Source organism: Rissa tridactyla, chromosome 5, assembly GCF_028500815.1.
Source record: "Rissa tridactyla isolate bRisTri1 chromosome 5, bRisTri1.patW.cur.20221130, whole genome shotgun sequence".
In the NCBI taxonomy this organism is placed as follows: Eukaryota; Metazoa; Chordata; class Aves; order Charadriiformes; family Laridae; genus Rissa; species Rissa tridactyla.
Genome location: NC_071470.1, coordinates 41,774,401 through 41,793,818, shown reverse-complemented (window position 1 = coordinate 41,793,818; position 19,418 = coordinate 41,774,401). Strand labels below are relative to the sequence as shown.

Sequence of the window (19,418 nt, the reverse complement as noted above, 5' to 3'; positions counted from 1 at the left end):
GGCTGCTCCCAGCACTGCCCCTGCCATAGCCAGCTGCTCCAGTCTGCCCCAACAGCCTTCTCAAGGGCCAGGCTCAAACTGAGCGTGCCCCAGCAGCAAAACTCAGCTGGGGCTGGTGCGGGCCGTGAGGCAAAGAGCAGGCACGAGCATGGCCTGTGCCCAGCAAGCCCCGGTCATTGCTCACTGCATGTGAATAACCCAACCTGGTAGCTCCAAGCTGGCTTTCCTACAGCATCATTTTCTGTCCTGCACCCAGCACACAATTTTTATTGCTCTGTGTGTCTGGTTATGAGTTTTTATTGATGAGTCTGGTTTTATTGCTGTGTGTGAGTCTGGTTATGAGACCCCGGTTGAGGGGCTGAGGCTTTAAGTGCTACGGACTCTCCTTGCTTTGTGCAGCCTCCTCCATGCCGTGCTGCTGAGCCTTGGGCAGACCTTGCTAGCCCTTAGTGCACTCTTCCCTGCCAGGTCACTGCTGGACAGTCGTTCTTGGGCTCCTTTGCTGCTTTGATGGCCCAGACACCATGACTTGGCTTCATAGCACTACATTAACCTGCAAAGGGAAGAGGGAGATTCCACAGATCCTGATTTTCTAGGCCTCTGATGCCCTCTTCTCCTGTGCAAGCCCATGCCTTTGGGCCAGATGAAATGGCTACAGGTGGTGCCATCTGCTGGGAGGGCACTTGGAAGTGCCTCCTGCAGGAGGAGTGCACCTCTGCTCTCTCCTGGCTCCATCCCTCACACTTGCATGGTAACAAAGTCGTGTACTTGCTCTCTGGGTTATGACACCATTTGGCTGGGAAAGGCTGTGGGGATGCTGCAGAACATGAGTCTACCTTACAATGAGACTGACAAACAGGAAAGTGGTCAGAAAAAGCGCAGAGCAACTCAGTGACGTCACAGTCCTGCATGTAGGCAGGTACCAGTGACTCTGCAGCTGCAGGATAGGGAACTAATGACGTGGCAGCACTTCTGCAAACCAGAACCTGTGGGACAGAGAAGATCACAAGGCCAAACATGTGTTAACAGCTCAGAGCAGTGTGACAAAAGGCAAATAGCAGCCTGACATACGCAAGCAGGTGAGTCAAGTGCAAAACAGTCCTGATCTCATGGACCCAGCGAGCCAGAGAGGCATCACACCCTGGGCCCAGCATGAGGGTACCAGTGGGAAAGGTGCGGGCTCAGCGATGAATACAAGGGGATAATGACACCCGACCACCGGGGAACAGCGCTGGGGCTGTCGGGTCCTGGGAAACTGCAAAGGCAGGAGAAATAACTGCCCTGGGCCTGCATGGGGAGAACACCCGCAGCTGGGGACACCAGGGGACACAGTGTGGGGGGCTGGCACGGGCACCAGGCTGGACCCCGTTGCCAGCAGCACCCCGGCGGCCGGGAGCGCCAGCAGCCCGGGCCGGCACCGGGCTGCGGGTCGGGACCAGACTCTGCACCGGGCCGGTCCCACCCGGTGACCAGGGCGGCGGCGGCTCCGGCCCGGCGGGGCTACCGAGGGACTGCCGAGGGCCCGCCCGGAGCCCCGGCCCCGCTCCAGCAGAAGGGCTCGGGCAGCTGCTCCCGGGGCGATCTACGGGGAGGGCTGAAACGCCCGGACCACCACGGGGCGGTTTTGCCCGGGGGCTACGCGGAGTCCCCCCCCCCCGCCCCGCCCCGCGCACTGGCCCCGCCGCGGCCCCACCCGCCGGGGCCGCCCCCTGCGCTGCGGCGGGCGCGTCTCCGCGGGGGAGGGCAGGCGGCGGAGCCGTTCCTCCGCCAGTCCCGCCCGCACCCCTCCATCCCTCCGCCCATCCCTCCGTCCCTCCGCGCATCCCTCTGTCCCTCCGCGCATCCCTCCGTCCCTCCGCGTATCCTTCCGTGCATCCCTCTGTCCCTCCACTCATCCTTCCGCGTATCCCTCTGTCCCTCCGTGCATCCCTCCGCACATTCCTCTGTCCCTCCTTGCATCCCTCCATCCCTCTAAGCATCCCTCTGCGCATCCCTCTGTCCCTCCGCGCATCCCTCCGTTCCCTCCGCGCACCCCTCCGCCCGCCCCAGCACCGGCAGGGCCGCTCCTGCGCGGGTATGGCGGGGCGGCCGCGCTTCCTCTGCGGCGTGGTGGAAGGTAGGTCCCTCCGGGGCCGCGGCCGGGGCCGGCGCCCCCTTCTCCCCGGGCATTGCAGGGGCTGGCCCGGTCTACCCAGAGCGAAGAGGGGCCGGGAAGGGCCGCCGGGACCCGAGCCGCCCCCGGGATCCCGGGTATTGGGGAGGCAGGGATCCGGGCCCCTGCACAGCACCCTATCTCAGCCCAGGGGTACGGAACCAGCACCCCCCATTGACGCTCCCCATCTCTTCCCCAGGGCACCGCTATACCCCACAACCATCCCAGCACAGCCAAGCCTCCCTTGCACTGGGGCATGGGGATGCGGTACTCTAGCCTCCAGCACTCTGCAGTGGTTTTTTTCCCCTGCCCTGGGCATGGGGGCAGCATCCCGGTGTGTGCTCCTCCTGCCTCCCTGCCCGCAGTGCAACGCTGCCTTGGGTCGTGCCCAGAGCTGGCCAAGAAGAGCCTGGTCTCTCGTGGCTGCTCCATATGGCTCAGCCCTGTCCTTCTGCTCCCCCCCCACCTCGCCCCCAGCTCTTGTTTCTGCAGCACGGCACCTCTGGAGCTGGGCCAGGCCTTGGCACCCACTAGGCAAAAGCATCTCTACTTTTCCTGGCAGCACAGTACCCCGCTGAAGCACACTGTCCACTGCCTTGCCTGGGAGGAAGCGAAAGCACCATGCAAATAAGCACAAAATAAATAGAAAGTGCAGGGATGGGGAAGTTGACAGTAAAAAGAAATACGAGTCGGAAAGAATCGTTGATATCGGAAAGCTGACGTGGGAAAGGGAAGGACACAGATGCTGCCAGCAGGGTGACTCCGGGAGGAGGAGGTCCCTAGAGAGTGAGGGAGGAAAGGTGTCCCTTACCCTGGTAGCACAGGAACATAGGCAGGGAACATAGGCTCGTCCTGCAGCGGGCAGGCTGCTGAGCAGGGTATGGCTGTAGCAGGGCCAAGGCAAGCCAGGGGTAGCGTGTCCTAGACAGAGCACCCTGCTCCCTCCTGTCACCCCGGATGTTGCTAACAGCAGCCAGAGTGCACGGACAGACTGATGTCTCTGGGTGACCTCTGGATCTGGATCACCCAGGACAGAGGAGGAGCTGGGGAACAGTTGGGGCTAGGGACTTTACTTCCCAATGCGTCCATCAGGACTTTGCTAACGGTTGTGAAGAAATTGCTGAGGGTCATCCCAGATGGCCCAGAGTTTGGCAAGTAATGGTGTTGATGGGTTACTGATGTAGTGATTTGGGCTATGGGAGAGCCGAGGTGCCAACGCACAGCGTCACTCATCGGTGCTCATCTGTCTTCAAAAAAACAGAGCACCAACGTCACTCCTTTGGAGATGCAGCTGCAGGTACAGACAGGATTTTGCTGGTACAATTTAAGCCAGTTTACTGGGCAGAATACACGAGGATGGCATTTTCAACAGAGCTGCTGCTGGCAGGGCATGTGTGGAGGGTGAGTGTCATGCTTGCAAGGCAGTGTCAGTTCACAGCAAAGTGTGAGTGAGGCACTGGCAGGCAGGTGCTGTACAGGCACTCCTGGACCTCCCTGTGAGCTGAGCAGGGCTTCCTATGGATTGGGAAATGGAAAATCTATTTATGATGGAAATACTTTCTTTGGGTGAAATGTTTGCTGGGATGCTTGAGTGGCCACAAATTTGGCCCCACGCATGTTGGGGCATGGCTAGCAAGGTGAATATATATTGTTTCAGAGTAGATGGAAAAAACATGTAGAAATGTTCAGGCAGGGAGAAGATCTGCCTGCAAAGAAGATAATGTTCAGTGTGTGCTGTGGTGCAACCTGCCACGCCATTGCCCCCCCAGGTTGATGTTGAGGGCTGCAGGGGGGGCTCCTGCCAAAGGGAGCAGGGCATTGGGGTCCCCTCCCAGGCAGATGAGCTCCTGTGCACTCAGGTGCTCTGGGGAAATGTGGGTGCTTTCTGGGCAATGCTGGTTTCGTGCCAGATGCTGAGAGCTGGTCCTTTCTCCCAAATTAAGAGTCATTGCGTCTGCCCTTGTGCACCGCCCGGTTCAGTGAATGCATTCACTTCCCTGAATATCTGCTCCTGTTGGCTTTGTCTGCCAGAAAGTGCATTGACTGATTTAAAAGTTTCCCATGATGCAGAGCCCATCCGAAACTAGGAAGCTGCCTTGATGGCTGATTGCCATCGCTGTTCAAGACGTAAAGTATTTTCTGTGAGACTTCACATTGTAGATGTGCAGATCTTGCAGAGAATTGAAGTGACTGAAGGTCCTTCTCTTGATAAATTTAATGTCTGGGTTGGAATACTTACAGGTTCCCCTCGACCTCCTCTTCAAGAAGCCGTCAAATCTGCATCTCTCCAAACCCACTTACCTGCCTATTCTCCCATTGCCCCCAAGTGAACTGGCTTGCTTTCCACTGGGTATTCTTTCTTGCTGCCTTTGCAGACAACTCTGCCCCTCCCAGGTCTTCCTACATGCTGAAATAGGAAGGGCCCTTCCTTGAAAGCGGTCCCAACAGGGGAATGGGTGCTGCGTGTATCCGGTCACAGACTGGTTCCCTGCCATGCAGAGCGCAGGGCAGACTGTCAGCTGCTGCGGTGCTGCAGCCTCAAGCTTGTGTCAGATTCTGATGCCCAAAAACCACCCAACAACCACCTAAATCCTGCAAGCAGCAGAAGTGCAAACGTTAAGAAACACTTGGGAATTTGCTGACTCCAGATCTGTAGTTCCTGCATTTGGTTTTGTTGACGTGAACTTTCTGGAAGGGCAATGTCCTTGCGGCCAGCCTTTTTGCTCGTTGATGAGTGTCTTTGTTAGCAGACAACTGGTGAAGTTGCTCCCTGGTGTGCTCTCCCTTGCTGGATTTTCCCTTTGCAAGCTTGTGGGGATGGTGTTTTCCAGTGGGGGACAGACAAGGTGCCTGTGAAATGTTTTGTGGAGTCACAGTCCCCGCACTTGTGGGCATCCCCATGGGTTGGTTGTGTGTTCCTGATCTAAATGGCTTGCTGTGGGACAGGGATGCTGCCTCAAAGTCCTGCCCTGCTGCAGTGCAGGTTTGTGTTGGCAGGGCGTAGGGGTGAGCTGTGTCAGTGCAGCATTGGTGCCGTTTGGGTGGCGCAGTGATTAAGGCCAGAGAGAGCAGCTTTTATAGCCCATACAGGAGTGATGATGCTTTACTTGACAGAGCCTGACACTGCACAGACACAGAGAGATGCAGAGACACAGAGCAGGTCGCTGTAAAGAAGAAAATCCCCAGGCAGGAAACTCTAGGATAGATGTACAATAGCTCTGTGCTTTGGCACACCCCAAAATCATGCTAGAGTGCCTTAGAACCTAGCCAGCTCTCAGCCATCTCCTCTAGGCTTGGCTTTTACTCTGCCGGTTCCTCCCAGGTTAAATGCGACCTTGTGCAATTCTTCACAGATGTCTCTTTCTGGGAAGGATGGAACCACAGACATTGTACCCACTTGTTTGATTACCAATGCTCAGCAAGACCATAGCAGGGCAACAGACATTTGGAGTGCCCCGAGGTGAACACCTGGTGGGTCTCTGGGTTTAAGACCAGCCACTTAGGGATAGTACAGAGGACTCTGTTTTAAGGCAGTTACTGACGGCTGCATTTTGGTTGTTTTTTTTCCCTTTTACAGGTTTCTATGGGAGACCGTGGTCTATGGAACAGAGGAAACTTCTCTTTCAATGGCAAGTACCTGAACTTTCCTCTCTGAAAGTACTAGCCTGCGGCAGAGGGACAAGGTGGGAGCCAGAGTGCTGTTGAGGCAGGAGCTGTGAGGAAAACCTGCTGGAGGGAGGCTTCTGGTGCTGCCCTGACTTTAGAACACCGGGGTGATGGCAGCGAAGGCGGGTCAGACTTCTCACAGTGCCCCTCTGTCCCAGTACTCCTAAACCCCCGGATCCAGCCTGGGGAAAGACGCCCCCCCGGCCCTGGGCCTGGATTTGGCGGCTGCGGGGTGGACAGGCAGCCCAAGGACGCCCGGACAAATGCGGGCTGTGCTGCCCTGTGCCAGCAGATGGTGCTGGGACTCTGCCACAGCCCAGCTGCAGACAGATGTGCCTGGCGGGGGCCTGGGGCAGGGCTGGGCTCTCCAAGGGCATGGGGTCGGGGGATGGGGCCTGGAAGAGGCTGGTCGGGCACCAGCCCCTGCATGCTGGCACTGCCCAGCTGGCACTGGTGCCCCAGTGAGGGTGCAGACCCACAGGGAGCTGTTGGTGGGACAGGGTCGGGCCCTGCTGTCCACGGCCATGGGAGGAGCAATGGCAGCTGGGAAGGGTTTGGAGAGGAGCGTGGGGGCTACGGGAGCCTGGCGATGCTGCCTCTGGAGGCACCAGAAAAGCTGCTCTGCCCCGACTGCAGCATGGTGTGGGTCATCTATGGCAGCCCATGCGCAGGGGGGTGTTGGGGAGCAGGCAGAGGGGCTGGGGCTAGCAATGGGAAGTCAGATCCGCATGAGAGAGAACATGGGAGTGTTCAGGAGGCTGGAAGCCCACCTTGGGTGCTGACCCGGCAGGACGAGCACCCATTGCCTCATCTCTGAACCACGCAGGCATGGGCAGCGCCACGTGGCACCAGCCCCTGTGGGTGCACTGGCCACAGGACAGCACGCTGCGTGCCTACTACCACTCACTACAAGCGGCCAGCTCGCCCTGCCCGCGGCCACTGTCCCTGCCATCCTGCGCTCCCAGCGAGCGCACCAAGCAGGTGTTTCCAGTCAGCCCGGCCTCGCTGGAGCCAGGCTTATCATTGTGGAAACAGATGGCACAGCAAACCCGCATCACTCCAGTGTGGACACAGGTGGCCCCTTTAGCCTGAGGCTGCCATCCCTGCCTGGTGTGGAGGGGGCCCCGTGTCCCTGTGAGTCCCCGTGTATGTCTGTATGTCACCATGTGTCCCTGTGACGGAAGGATGTGGGCAGGACCTGCCACCAACAGACTGGGGACACGCAGAGCCTCCTGTGGAGCATCTGGCATGGGCAGCACGATGGTGACGGTCTGGGCAGCGCACTGGTCAGTGTGGGTACTGCCCTGGTGATGGCATGGGCGGCACGCTGGGGATAGGGTGGAGAGTGTGCTGGTCACAGTGTGGGCAGTGTGCTGGTGACAGTGTGGGCAGTGCACCAGTGATGGCCGGGCAGTGGGCCAGAGCAGGGCCGTGTGCTGGTGACTGTACTGGTGATGGCAGTGGCAGCCACGTACTGTGTGGGAAATGTGACAGTCACGCTGTGAGAGTGCACTGGTGACAGGGTGGGTGGTCACAAATGCAAGTAAGGACCATCGCACAGCAACCAGAGATGCAGAGACAGAAAAACGTAGCTTAGAAAATTTGGGGGAAACGTGCAGGAAGGAAAACAAGGTGCGATGTTTTAAAATATATTAGGAATGAGAAGGTCTAATGATGGCCTTGTCTGGTGCTGGACGGGGATGTATGTTCACATGTTTGTACATGTGAGCAGTATGTTCATCCGTGTTTTTCTTCTCTGGAAAGAAACAAGATGAGGCACTTGTATCATGTGGTACACTAAGTGCTTCCCAGTCTGTTCATCGTGGGAAAATGTAAAACATCGTCTACTAAGGAGGATAAATAAAAATAAATGAATATATCAGATGGCTTTCATACAGGAGTGCCAAAAGAGCTGTCTAGTGAGGTGTCTGCCCCGTCCTGATAATTTCCAGTGAGTCCTGGATTGCTGGGGAGATTCTGGAAGGAGTTTGTGCTTTTTGAAGCCAGAAAGGGCCTTATGACGGTGCAATCTGAAGCAGGCAGGCCCTGATGTCTCTCAGACCTGCTTCCTCTCAGCTCTGACTGTAGTGGAGCATCTGGAGAGCTTTCCTCTCCTGTCTCGCCCATATGCCTGCCCCCATGAGTCACCTCTGGACCCCACCATGTCCCAGACTGCCGGGTGTGGCTTTTCTCTCCTCCAGAGCGCTGAGGAGATGAGCAGACTGGGCTCCAAGACTCTGTTGCTTGCAGTCTTTCCACCTCTGTGTGTGTGTGTGTGGCTCCTTGACAGACTCACTCTAGTTTATCAGTGTTTTTCCTACGCTCTGGCCACTGCTCTGGCAGCATCTGCAGCCAGCACAGAGGTCACCGAATCTCCGTAGCCCTGCCTGACACTCTGCAGTGATTCATCCGAGGCTCTCTGTTATGCTGAGTTACCAGTGGCATTGCAGAGGACACTCACGTTCAACTAATTGCTTGTTATGTTAAGTTCAGACACCATATCTTCTGTATTCTTTTACCTAGGTAGGACTTTATGCTTGTCTGTGTTAAGAATTATACTGCTTGCTGAAGCCCTGCTTAACAGCCAGGTCAAATTGCTGCGTCTGAGTGCTGTATCTGCTCCTTTATTCTCCACTGACTTGGTCTTTGTCACCTGCAAACTGCACGGGTGCAGCATCCTGCAATGGGTTCACGCTTGCCCAGCTCTGCTGCCCACCCTGACAAAGCTCTGCTTCAGCAGTCACCGTTTTTCAGCACTCTGGGGGTTTCCAGACAGGTGACAGGCTGTTTAGGCTAAGCTGGTCCCTCCCACCTGCTTTTTCCGCAGCAAGGGTGTTAACTCAACCCAGCTCCCAGGAGGCAACAAGGATGTCTCTGAGGATGTCTTTCTCGTCCAGATGCACTATCTTTCTGGAGGTCCCTAAAGGGGGATCTTTGGGCTGAGCACTGGGAGCACTGGGTGAGATTTATGTCTTCGTGTGGCCGTCAAAAGTACGCAGGGCAGGGCTCCCTGTGCAGAGGAGGAGCTGTGGCTCTGCAGTTTGGGGGGGAGCTCTGTGCGAGAAGAGGCTCGAAGCCTGCAGGACACGGTGCAGCTCCAGGGAAGGAGAGGGCTGAGGAGCTCTTGGTGTTGTGGGCTGGCAATTGCCCGGATGCCTCTTTGCAAAGAGCCTGTCTAGAGCCTTGGGTGACCCCTTCTTCTCCTTACTGCACAGGCTGAAACACCGGGGGCTGAACTGCTACATGTACGCACCCAAGGATGAGCTGAAGCACCGACTGCTCTGGCGAGAGCCCTACACAGAGCATGAGGCAGGTAGCGGCTCTGCTGGGCCCCAGCACGGGTGGGCCGCAGGCGTCCCGGGTCCTTAAGGGTGAAGCGTGATCTGCATCTCAGCCAGTTCCTGCCAGGAACCTGCCCATTGCAGGGATCCCCGCTGGCACTGCCCAGTGCAAGGAGACGCCCAGACCCTACCCAGTATAAGGAGCCTCCCCGGACTCTGCCCATCACACGGAATCGCCTAGGAGCCCACCCAGCATGGGGAGCTCCTTGCATGGGTCTCTAGCAATATGCTAAAATATGCCAGGGTCCACGGACCCTTGCGGAGAGCCCTCTCTGTCCCAAGGGACTGGGAACTCTCTCCCCTGGGCCTCCCCTCCAGAGGCTCTCTCATGCCTCCTGATGCCCTCAGCTCCTTCCTTGCAGGCCACTGTGGTTCCCCCTCCCTCTATCCCTTGTGTCTCTCCATCCCTTGCCTCCCAGCGCTCACAGCACCCCTTCTGCTCTGTCCCCAGCCCGCATGCGGTCTCTCATCGAAGCTGCCCAAGAACAGGGTGTGGAGTTTGTTTTCGCCATTTCTGCCGGCCAGGACATGGTGTTTTCGAGTGCCGGGGATCGGCTCCTGCTGCAGCAAAAACTCAGGCAGGTACCGTGGGGCCATTCCTTCATCCCACTGCTCCCAGGCGAGGGGCACGTGTGCTTGTGCGTGGTCCCCATGCCCACCCCAAAGGCTGGTGTGGGGCTGTAAACCCCTCCTGCTGCTGTGCATCAGGCAGCAGCCCTGTGGGGTGCCTGGTGGCAGAGAGCCGAGGGCTCCGTGGATGGCTGGCTGCTAGTGGGCAGCACTGGGGGCAGGAGGGGACCAGCCAAGCCCCAGGGCTTGCTGGGCAGCAGCAGAGGCTGGTTGCAGGCTGGTGAGGAGCCCCCAGTCCCCAGGGAGGGTAAAGAGCCTCCAGCACAGTGGGTTTGCCCCGTGGGCTTGGAGTGGGGTGAATCATGGACGTGGGGCTGTGTGTGGCATCTGCTGGGCAGGCATGGGGGATGCAGCGAGGGCTGCTCTGCCTGCCCCATCTGTGCAGGTGCCCCAGACCTCTGCTGTCCTTACGGGGCCCAGGCGGCAGGAGCTTGTCCGGGGCTCGCTGCCTCCTTTCTCTCTGCTGCCCAGGGATCCTAGCAGCCCATGCCCATGCCCGCAGGTGGCTGCCATGGGGTGCCACTCCTTCGCGCTGCTCTTCGATGACATCGACCCCTGCATGTGCCAAGCCGACAGAGACGTCTTCCCCTCCCTGGCGCAGGCTCAGGCGTCTGTGGCCAACGAGGTGTACCGGGAGCTGGGCCAACCCTCCGTCTTCCTCTTCTGCCCTACAGGTACCAGCTGCAGCCATGCGGCCCCAGATACTTGGGAGCCCGGTGCTTGGCCAGCCGTGGTACCCCACAGCAGACCAGGGTGCCCTTTGGCTGGCTGTACCCAGCACCTGTGTCTGCTGACAGATGACTGCCCTGACAGCCTCTGTGGCTTCCCCCAGCCCCCTCATGCTCCTGTGGGAGGCCTGGAGATCTCAGGACTAGGACAGGACCAGGCTGCAGATGGGCTGGTGCTTCAGCGTCCCTGCACTGCGCATCTCCCTGGCCCCTGTCCATTGATCCCAGGCAGCCTCTCCCCTCCCGGTTTCTCTGCCCCTCAAGGGATGCTCTGTGCTTTCTCCCCAGAGTACTGCAGCTCTCTCTGCTCTCCCAGCCCCACCAAGTCCTGCTACTTGCTGACCCTCGGCCAGGAGCTGCTCCCAGGGATCGGTGTCATCTGGACAGGTGAGTGTCCAGCCTGGCTCTGTCGACGTGTGCAGCCCCGGCCAGGCAGGCAGTGGGTCGGGCTGTGGGTCTGCACTCCTTCTGGCTGGGGAGTGTGGGTTGGGGTGACTTGACCCTCGCCTTAATGCTGAGTGCCCAGACGTGTGCATGTCCCTGTTGTGAGTGCGCTGTGATGCTCCAGGCCCAAAGGTGGTGTCACAGGAGCTCTCGGCCACACTGCTGGAGGAGGTGGAGGGTGTCCTGCGGCGCCGCCCTGTCATCTGGGACAACCTGTATGCCAACGACTATGACTGCCGACGCGTCTTCCTGGGCCCCTACACAGGACGTGCCCCTGGCCTCATGCCCAGGCTCCGTGGGCTGCTCCTCAACCCCAACTGCGAACTCCAGGCCAACTTCATCCCCATACACACACTGGGCAGCTGGTTTCAGAGCGAGCTGAGGAGCTGTGCCCACACTGATCACGCAGGTACCTGTCCCCGGCGCCCCAGGCAGCTCTGTGCGTGGGGCCCCAGCACTGGCAGTGGGCTTGTGCACGAAGGACAAGGCCCTGGCCATCACTGCCTATCTTTGCCGTGGCCCTGCAGGCTTTCCTGCACGGCAGCCTGGGTGAGGAGTCTCACCTGGCTGGACACGACCTGACATCCTGGGCCGTGGGATCTGTCCTGGGGACATCTTCTTGGGGCAGGGAGGGGGGTCTGCCCGCCCTTGGTGTTGCATGGGATAGCTCCATCAAGCAAAGAGTGGGGCTGCCCAGGCTGATGAGCTCCGGTTCCTTAGGGATGGAAAGTGCCGCAGCCCTGGGGGACAGCCAAGGCATGCAGGAGGGGAGATACAGCCCCCAGGAGGCCTTGGAGCTGGCACTGCTTGACTGGGTGGCTGAGATAAACCGTCAGGCTTTGGAGCCAGGTAGGTGATGAACTCACATGGTGCAGCATCCCTCACCCTCCCCTGCCCCCGGAGCACTGGACCAGCTCTTCTGGGAGCTGGGTGGGGTGAGGGACCCCCATGTCCTGCCCGTTTGGATGGGGCGCTGTGGCTCGTGCTGCCACGGGGTCTGTGTGTCGTGGTGGGCAGGCGTGCGTGTCCACTGTGCCATGCTGCCCTGTGGGTGCTCCTGCCCTGGCTGCATCCCAGAGGGGATCGCCTTGTCTGGCAGCATGGGAGCCTGGGCCATGATACGTCTCTGGAAGAGGGGGTTCAGCCCGGTGCGTGCTTGGTGTTTCGCAGAGTTTGCCTCTGCAAAGCCTGTGGCCTCCCCAGCCACGGAGGCCCAAACTTCAGAGTACAGTACTCTGGTCCCTGCCAGCTCGGAGATGGGGCTTCCTGGCATGGCTGTCCCTTGGGCTGTCCTGCCCCACAGGCAGAGTTTCCAGGCAGGTGCCAGAGGGGCTGCCCCCTTCATCCTTTCCACCAGGAGGAAGGACCCCAGGACACCCCAGCGTCAGCCTCAAGGGAGGAACAAGGCTGCAGCCCAGCACAGCAGGAGGACAGGAGGTTGTGCCCGACCCCAAGCCCCACGACTCTGTTCCCAGTGAGGCAGACCAGCATGGCCCTGAGCCCTGCAGCATGGCACCAGGGGAGGCAAGGAGGAAGGTGACCTCGGAGCCCGAGAAGGGCAGTGGGAGCAGGACCTCTGCTGGTGGTCGGCAAAGCCCCACAGGGGACGAGGACCAGCTCACCACGGGGAGCGGAGAGAGCTGTGAGTCCTCCTCTGCTCTGCCCAGCCCAGCTGGGATTGCCCAGTCCACAGGAACCCAAGTGGCTACCGAGACTCTCCACAGCCCAGACCCCACAATGTGCTGCAGCAATGGGGCGAATACCAGCCAGAACCTTCCCCTACCCATGCCAGGGGATGCCATGACAGGGGGTGACAGTCTCCCCCAGCCCCCCAGCGGCACCCAGCCTGAGGCCAGCAGGGCTGACATGCCCCAGACACCCCCAGGGACTGGGGCTGGTGCCAGCCCTGGCCACCCAGCACCACTCACTGATGGGGCTGGCGCCAGCCCTGGGCCCATGGCTCTGCTCACTGATGGGGCTGGTGCCAGCCCTGGCCCCTCTGCACTGCTCACCAATGAGGTTGGTGCTAGCCCTGGTCCCGTGGCACCATTGACTCCAGAGGAGGCTGGGTCCAGCCCCACAGCACCGGTGACCCTAGAGGAAGCTGGGTCTGGCCCCACAGCTCCAGTGACCCCAGAGGAGGCTGGGTCCAGCCCCACAGCACCGGTGACCCTAGAGGAGGCTGGGTCTGGCCCCATGGTACCACTGACCCCCAAGGAGGCCAGGACCAGCCCCACAGTGCCGGTGACCCCAGAGGAGGCCAGGTCCAGCCCCACAGCTCCAGTGACCCTAGAGGAGGCCAGGCCCATCCCCATGGCACCACTGAGCCCAGAGGAGGCTGGGTCCATCCCTACGGCACTGCTGGCCATCAAGGAGGCCAGGTCCGACACCACAGCACAGCTGACTCTGGAGGAGGTGCGGATGCTGGTGGAGCTGTTCTACCTGCCCTACCATCATGGGCCACAGGCACAGCATCTCCTGGAGCACTTCCGGTGGCTCCGGGCAAACAGCCTCAGCGTGGGCATCCCAGCCACAGCACCCGATGCCTGTGAGGTAAGGCTGGTCCAGGCACTGCTGCGGGACGGTGCCTGTCATGGTAGTGCTGACACCTGGTCCGTCCCCAGAGCACGCGGTGGCGCAGCCGAGCCCAGTCCTTCCAGCTGCTCTGCGCTCAGACATGCCGCCTGCACAGCCGCTTCGTCAGCAGTGCCGGACGGGCGCTGCTCTACGACCTCCACCCTTACCTCTGGGACATCCGCAACATGCTGCTGGCCGCCAGTGCCTTCGTCCGCTGGCTGGGTAGGTGGCTGATGCCAGCCCTGAGCCAGCCCCTGTGGCCTCATAGCACGTATTTGCACCCTGGCCAAATCCAGCCATGTTGAAGTGTAGAGGTCCCCGGCCACTGTGGCACACCCGGGGCATCTGAAGCTTGTTCTGTGGTGATCCACTGTTTCTCTCCCTAAAGAGGTGAAGGTGCCCTGAGACCCTCTCTGAGAGGTCTGAGGTCCCTATGTCCAGCCAGGGGTGAACACCCTTGACACCTTCCCCACCGCTGACCCTTGCTCACCATCTCACCTCCCTTGCAGATGGCCATCTCCTCTGCGACCCTGACCCCAAGGGCACCTGGGGAAGCTGCTTTGGCTGTAAGTACCAGTGCTGCCCTGGCTCACCCGCCTGGGCGGTGGGGCCCTGGCTGCTGCCCTCCATCACCTCCAGCCCCACAGCAGCAGCCAGCAGTTGCCATCGGGCTGCCCTTTCCCGCGCCCTGCCTGCCGAGCAGTGGGAATGGCTGTGGGAAGCCTGGCAGCCCTGGGTGCCCTGAGATGCTGAGGCAGGATGGGGCACTGCTGCTGGGGACAGAGCGGTCATCAGAGTAGCTCTTCACCATCTCTCACAGTCTAGAGGGAATGCCTATTTCTAAGGCATGTTCCTCAGCCCTTTTAATCCAAGGACCTCTTAGCCTTTCTGGTAAAAGGGATCAATGGGCCATTTGGAGCAGTAATGCCCTGGGAGACAGAGGTGAGGCTGCATTTTGAATGCCTGTGCATCACTTTGTGAGACCCCGTTCCTCTCATTTAGGATTGCCTGGTTGCTCTGTGAGCCTCATGACCTCTTACAAACCATGAAGTGTTACCAGATGACAACCTGAGAGGGTCTCCAAGCCCAGTGTGGGATGGGGCTGGGTGTCTTGAACCAATTCCACAGGGAAGCAGCCGCACGCAGGGCAAGTTCCCACAGGCACAGGTGCTGCTGTCTGTGCCAGGCTGCAGCTTCCCAGCTGTAGCCAGGAGCTGTGTCTTTACCTTAAACCTTTCATGGAGGAAAGCCCATACCTTTCCCCATTCTCCCATTTCAAGCCCTGTTTCGGAGGGCATGCTGCGACCCCAGTGCATGGGGCTGGCTGCCTGAGCCCAGGCAGGGTCCTGTGCCCAGGCTGCACAGCTGTGGGGGCAGGTCCTTGGAGCTGTGGCCAGTGTGATTGTGATGTGGCTGTGTGGTGGAGGCTGATCTTCCCCTGGCCAGGAGGTTTTTGTTCACCTCACATTTGTCTGTCTCCTGCTGCCTACAGGGTGCCAGAGCATCACTGCCCCGATGCTGCTGGGGGGAGACGCTGAGCCCTGGGCGCGTCGGGGGGGCCTCTTTGGAGAGCTGCAGGTGAGAGCATGCCCATATCTGGAGGGGGTGAAGGAGCCTTTGGGAAACCAGGATCCCAGCTGCTGCTGCTGGCCCTGTCATTGTGCTGCTGCAAGCTTGGGAAGGCAGAGCTGCCGTGGGCCCCTGCGCCTTGGCTGCGGCTCCTGGGGTTTAGGGTCCCTCAGAGGGACACTCCTCCTGCTGCATTCAGGACAAGGTTTGGAGCCAGGACAACCTGCTCCTTGATGGACTGTATCTCTTCCAGGCACTGCTGCCTGTGGGGAACAGCTGTGATCTCTTCTACCACCCACCTCCGCTCTTTCCATCCAGCCAGCTGTACCTCCTGCGCCCACTGCTGCCTCTGGACAAGGTGAGAGTCACGGCCCGAAGGGGTGGCCCGCATCACTCAGGCCAGAGCTACCTTTGCATGGCTTGTGCTGAATGTGCGCTAACAAGATACATGCTTGTCTACTGCTGACCCCCAAGGCTGAGCTTGCAGTGTAGGACGATACAGATGGGAAGAGATCTCTGGGGCCTGGACCCTGCTCAGAGCAGGTGGGGCAGGTCACCCAGGGCTGTGTCCAGCAGTGTGTCAGCCCCATGGGCCGGAGAGCAGGTGTTGTGGCCAGTGGCCTTGGCAGGGACCATCACCTGCCTCCCTGCGACGAGCGCCCTGGCGGAGCCCCTCCTGGCAGGCAGCAGCAGGAGAGGGAGACCTGGCTCAGAAATGAGCAGCAGACATAGCCACAGATCAACTGGCACAGACTTGGGGTCACCATGTTGCGAGGGCAATCTCCAGAGAATCCCCAGCACTGATCTCCAGCAGTGGCCGCAAGGATGCCAGGAAAGATCCAGAACAGGACAAGTCTGGATGGCGACTTCCTGCAGCATTCATCAGTCTGCAGCTCTGGTTGAGCCTCTTGAGGTTCATCTTCAAATCAGTCCCTTCTTCGAACATTCATCCAGTTTACAGGATCATTCCCTGCTGGAGAGGCTCTGGTCAGCCTGCTTGCTGCCAGTGCCCCCCACCTCCCCAGCTCTGTTTGACATCCCAGCAGTTCCATGGGATGGGGAGGGAAAGGGAGAATTTGGAAGTGGGTGAACACAGATGTTTAACTGCTGCCAAATCCAGCAGAGCCCTGGGTTCCCCACGTACCACCGAGTCTGCAGCGAACACCCTGCTCCCTCAGCCTGCTGCCTCTCCTAGCTAAAGGAAATGCTAACGCTGCAAATCCAGCCATCACAGACACAACTGCACATCCCTGCTAAATACAGTACCCGGCAATGCCCAGCTGCAGCACTTGTAAATAACAGAGGAGGAGTTGCAAGCACATGAGAGCAGATTATAATATCAGACTGCGGCTGCCAGCAATTCTCGTTGCAAGAGCTTGTTTTCAATTGCCTCTTGTCAGATTTCATCTGATCAGGCTAAACTTGAACAAGCTGAACCTCTGTGTCCACTGAAACTTCGAGAGAAAAATCCAGCTAAGCCCTTCAGCCCATTCTGGGAATGGCGTTCAGAAGGGCACTGTCCTGCCCTTCCCGGTCAGTGTTCAGGGCAGCCTTTCCTTTGAGAAGCAATGCTTTTATCGGGATGTTCTTTTCGCCGATCCCCATGAGCAGCAGCAAACTCAAATCTGACCAAAACGGAGAAATTTTGAGATGTCCCACTTTGCACATGCTCCGTGGAGACTTGAGTTTCAGTATTGGTTTCGCTGCTGTTCTGGCTGCTCTGAGCATGCTCCATCCTGGGACTGAGCAGCGTTTCCTCGGCTGCTGCTGCTCTGGGATGCCTGACTGGAATGGCAATTTCTCATTTTGAAGTGTTGCTGTCCTGTGGCAACAAGCCTCGGAGGCCAGCAGAAGGTGGTGCATGGTGTATCACTTGGCATGGAGGCCAGCACCCTTGGACAGCTGAAGCACAGACCTTCATACCTTCCCCTGGCCAGGACACGCTGGAGGCCACAGCCCTGGTTATGGTCCTTCTTTATGGTCAACTGGGGCAGCTGCTGGTACACGGTGCTGCGGTAGAGCCAGTGGCAGGGCAGCAGGCAGCTGAGGGGCAGCAGTGGGGCAGGAATTGGGCAGGGCAGGCAGAGACAGGGCTGAGGTGGGTCTGGTTCTTCCAGGGAGAGCTTTACCGAATGTGCCAGGAGAGTTTGGACTGTGACCCCAAAGTTGCAGAGATCCTTGCAGCCCACCCTGATCTCCTCGGTGACAGGTGAGACGTGGTCCCTCGGGGGCTCCCTCTTGCCAGGCACAGGCTGAGCCCAGCCGTGTGCAGGGCGATGCAGCGCCATGGTGTGAGGCAGCGGCTTCTTTCCTCACATCCCTGCGGGGACCAGCTCTGCCTGCACCATGGCTGGTGGCGGGCAAGAAGGCTGAGGGCTTCAACAGGGGGGGTCTCAAAGGGATGGTCCAATGGGTGGTGGAGTGCTGTCCCACCGGGGCAGGAAGGAGCAATCTGGCTGGTCTGAGTTTTCCCGGGGGCAGGCTGGGCTTGGGGCAGCAGCTCAGCGCTGCTCCTGCTCTGGCTGGCAGGCTGCTGGGCAGCTTCCTGAGCCTGAGCCCCGAGTACACGTTTGTGCTGGAGGATGAGGGTGGTCCGTGCGGCTACGCAGCCGGAGCACTCTGCGCTGAAGGCTTCCTGCAACAGCGAGACAGCAGCTGGCTGCTGGCCATGCGGCACAAATACCCCCGAGACCTGGGCGCAGGTGCCTCAGCTCTGGGACAGGTGAGGGGGCACCTGGAGCAGAGGGGAAGCGGGTATGGGGGACGAGGGTGGAGGGGGTTCCCTCACTTGTATTTGTCCCCTGCAGGATGCCCTGGAGGAAGCACTGCTCTTCTTCCACGCAGAGCCACCGGCTGTGCCCCTGCCTGTGCTGCGGCGCTTCCCCTCCCTGGTACAGCTGGGCACGGCCCCCCGAGTGCTGGACGTGGGGGCCAGCCGCAGCCTGGCCATCTGCCTGCTGAGCGCGCTCAGGGCCAATGGTGAGCATGACCTCCCCATGCTGGGGGGGGCTGGGGCCCCCTTGATCCAGCACAACCCCATCCTGACTGTTCCTTGCCCACCCCAGAGCCGGGGGCTGGCTCCACCTGAACCCCAGCTCCCGGCACAGGGCTGGGGTAGCCCTCACCGGGGCTCCCCGTCCCCTCTCTGATGCAGTCTGGCCCCAGCTCCCATGCACCGTGCCCTCCCCTTGCACCAGGAGACACGTGGACCTGTGTCTCAGGGCATGGTGAAGGCACCCAGTGACAAAGGGCAGCGGAGAGGCTGACTCCCTTGTGGAGGGGGTCCCAGCCACTGTCCCCCAGCCCCAGCGCTGGGTTTCTGGTGCCAGGGGCCTGACGTCTTCTCACCTCCCTTCCAGGGTCACGGGGAGTGTTTTGCCAGGTCAGTGCCGCTGACCGGCAGCAGCTGAGCTTCTACAGCAAGCTGGGCTTCGTCGCCCTGCCGGTGGCCTGGGGCAACTCCCCCGACGCTCGGCTCCTGGGACGTCTCCTCTGAGCGCACCGCGTCGGGTGCGGGCACGGGGAGGCAGTGCCACGGGACAGGCTGCCTCCCCATCCCGCACAGCATCAGCCTGAGGGAGTGGGAGCAGAGGGGCACCTTGAGCAGGGCAGGTACACGTGATGGGGGACACGGCCTGTGTGGGGACACTGGGATACGTGCAGGGCACGAGGCTGTGAGGGTCCTTGGGCGACAGAGAAGTATTTCTGCCATCTCAGGTGATTTGGGCATCAGGGCCTCTCCACTCCTTCCCCAACTGTTCCTGCGTGCTGAGCACCCTCCACGTTTGCTGGGGAGCCAGCAACACCCCCAGGCTGCCTGCAGACCCCCACAGGCAGTATCTAGGGTAGTGGTCTCAGAGCGTGTTAGCGCTAAGGGAGCATCCCTGCCCCACAGGCTGGGCTGTCCACCTCTCTCCATCCTCTGTGTAGCCTTAGCCTGGGCAGCTGGTGCTGGGGCTGGCTCTCGGCACCCAGGACCTTCTTGTCTGTATGGACCAATCCGGTATGGGACACAGTGAGGCAGCCACCATCACTGCTGCCCAGGGGCTGAGGGAAGTGCTGTCCTTGGCAATAAAGCATTTGGTGGACTCTCATCATGGTTCATCTCCTGAGGGAAAGTGTTGGGGTACCAGCGTGTCCCCCTCACACCCTCATGCCCACCTGCCGCGCAGCCCTGTCCGTCTGCCTCACACTGGCTGTCGTTGCAGCCGGTCCTGTGTAACCCCAAACGAGGCAGCTCCCCACACATCTGCCTCTCCAGCTGCATCCCTTGCACTGAGCGCCAGGAAGGAGCTCCAGGAGCTGGCAGCG

At 60.0% G+C, this 19,418-nt stretch overlaps 1 protein-coding gene across 1 annotated transcript; it reads left to right on the top strand.

The window, feature by feature from the left end:
* The first annotated feature begins 1,842 nt into the window (after positions 1–1,842).
* Positions 1,843–19,125, top strand: LOC128910109 (protein O-GlcNAcase-like). Its single transcript, XM_054203002.1, has 17 exons — positions 1,843–2,116; positions 5,730–5,781; positions 9,034–9,131; positions 9,611–9,741; positions 10,292–10,463; positions 10,806–10,904; positions 11,086–11,370; positions 11,682–11,810; positions 12,319–13,514; positions 13,586–13,760; positions 14,048–14,104; positions 15,031–15,116; positions 15,361–15,465; positions 17,225–17,316; positions 17,637–17,829; positions 17,915–18,086; positions 18,467–19,125. Exons 1-17 carry the CDS (start codon positions 2,077–2,079, stop codon positions 18,601–18,603), a joined length of 3,219 nt encoding a protein of 1,072 aa, XP_054058977.1. The 5' UTR covers positions 1,843–2,076; the 3' UTR covers positions 18,604–19,125.
* Positions 19,126–19,418: the final 293 nt, after the last annotated feature.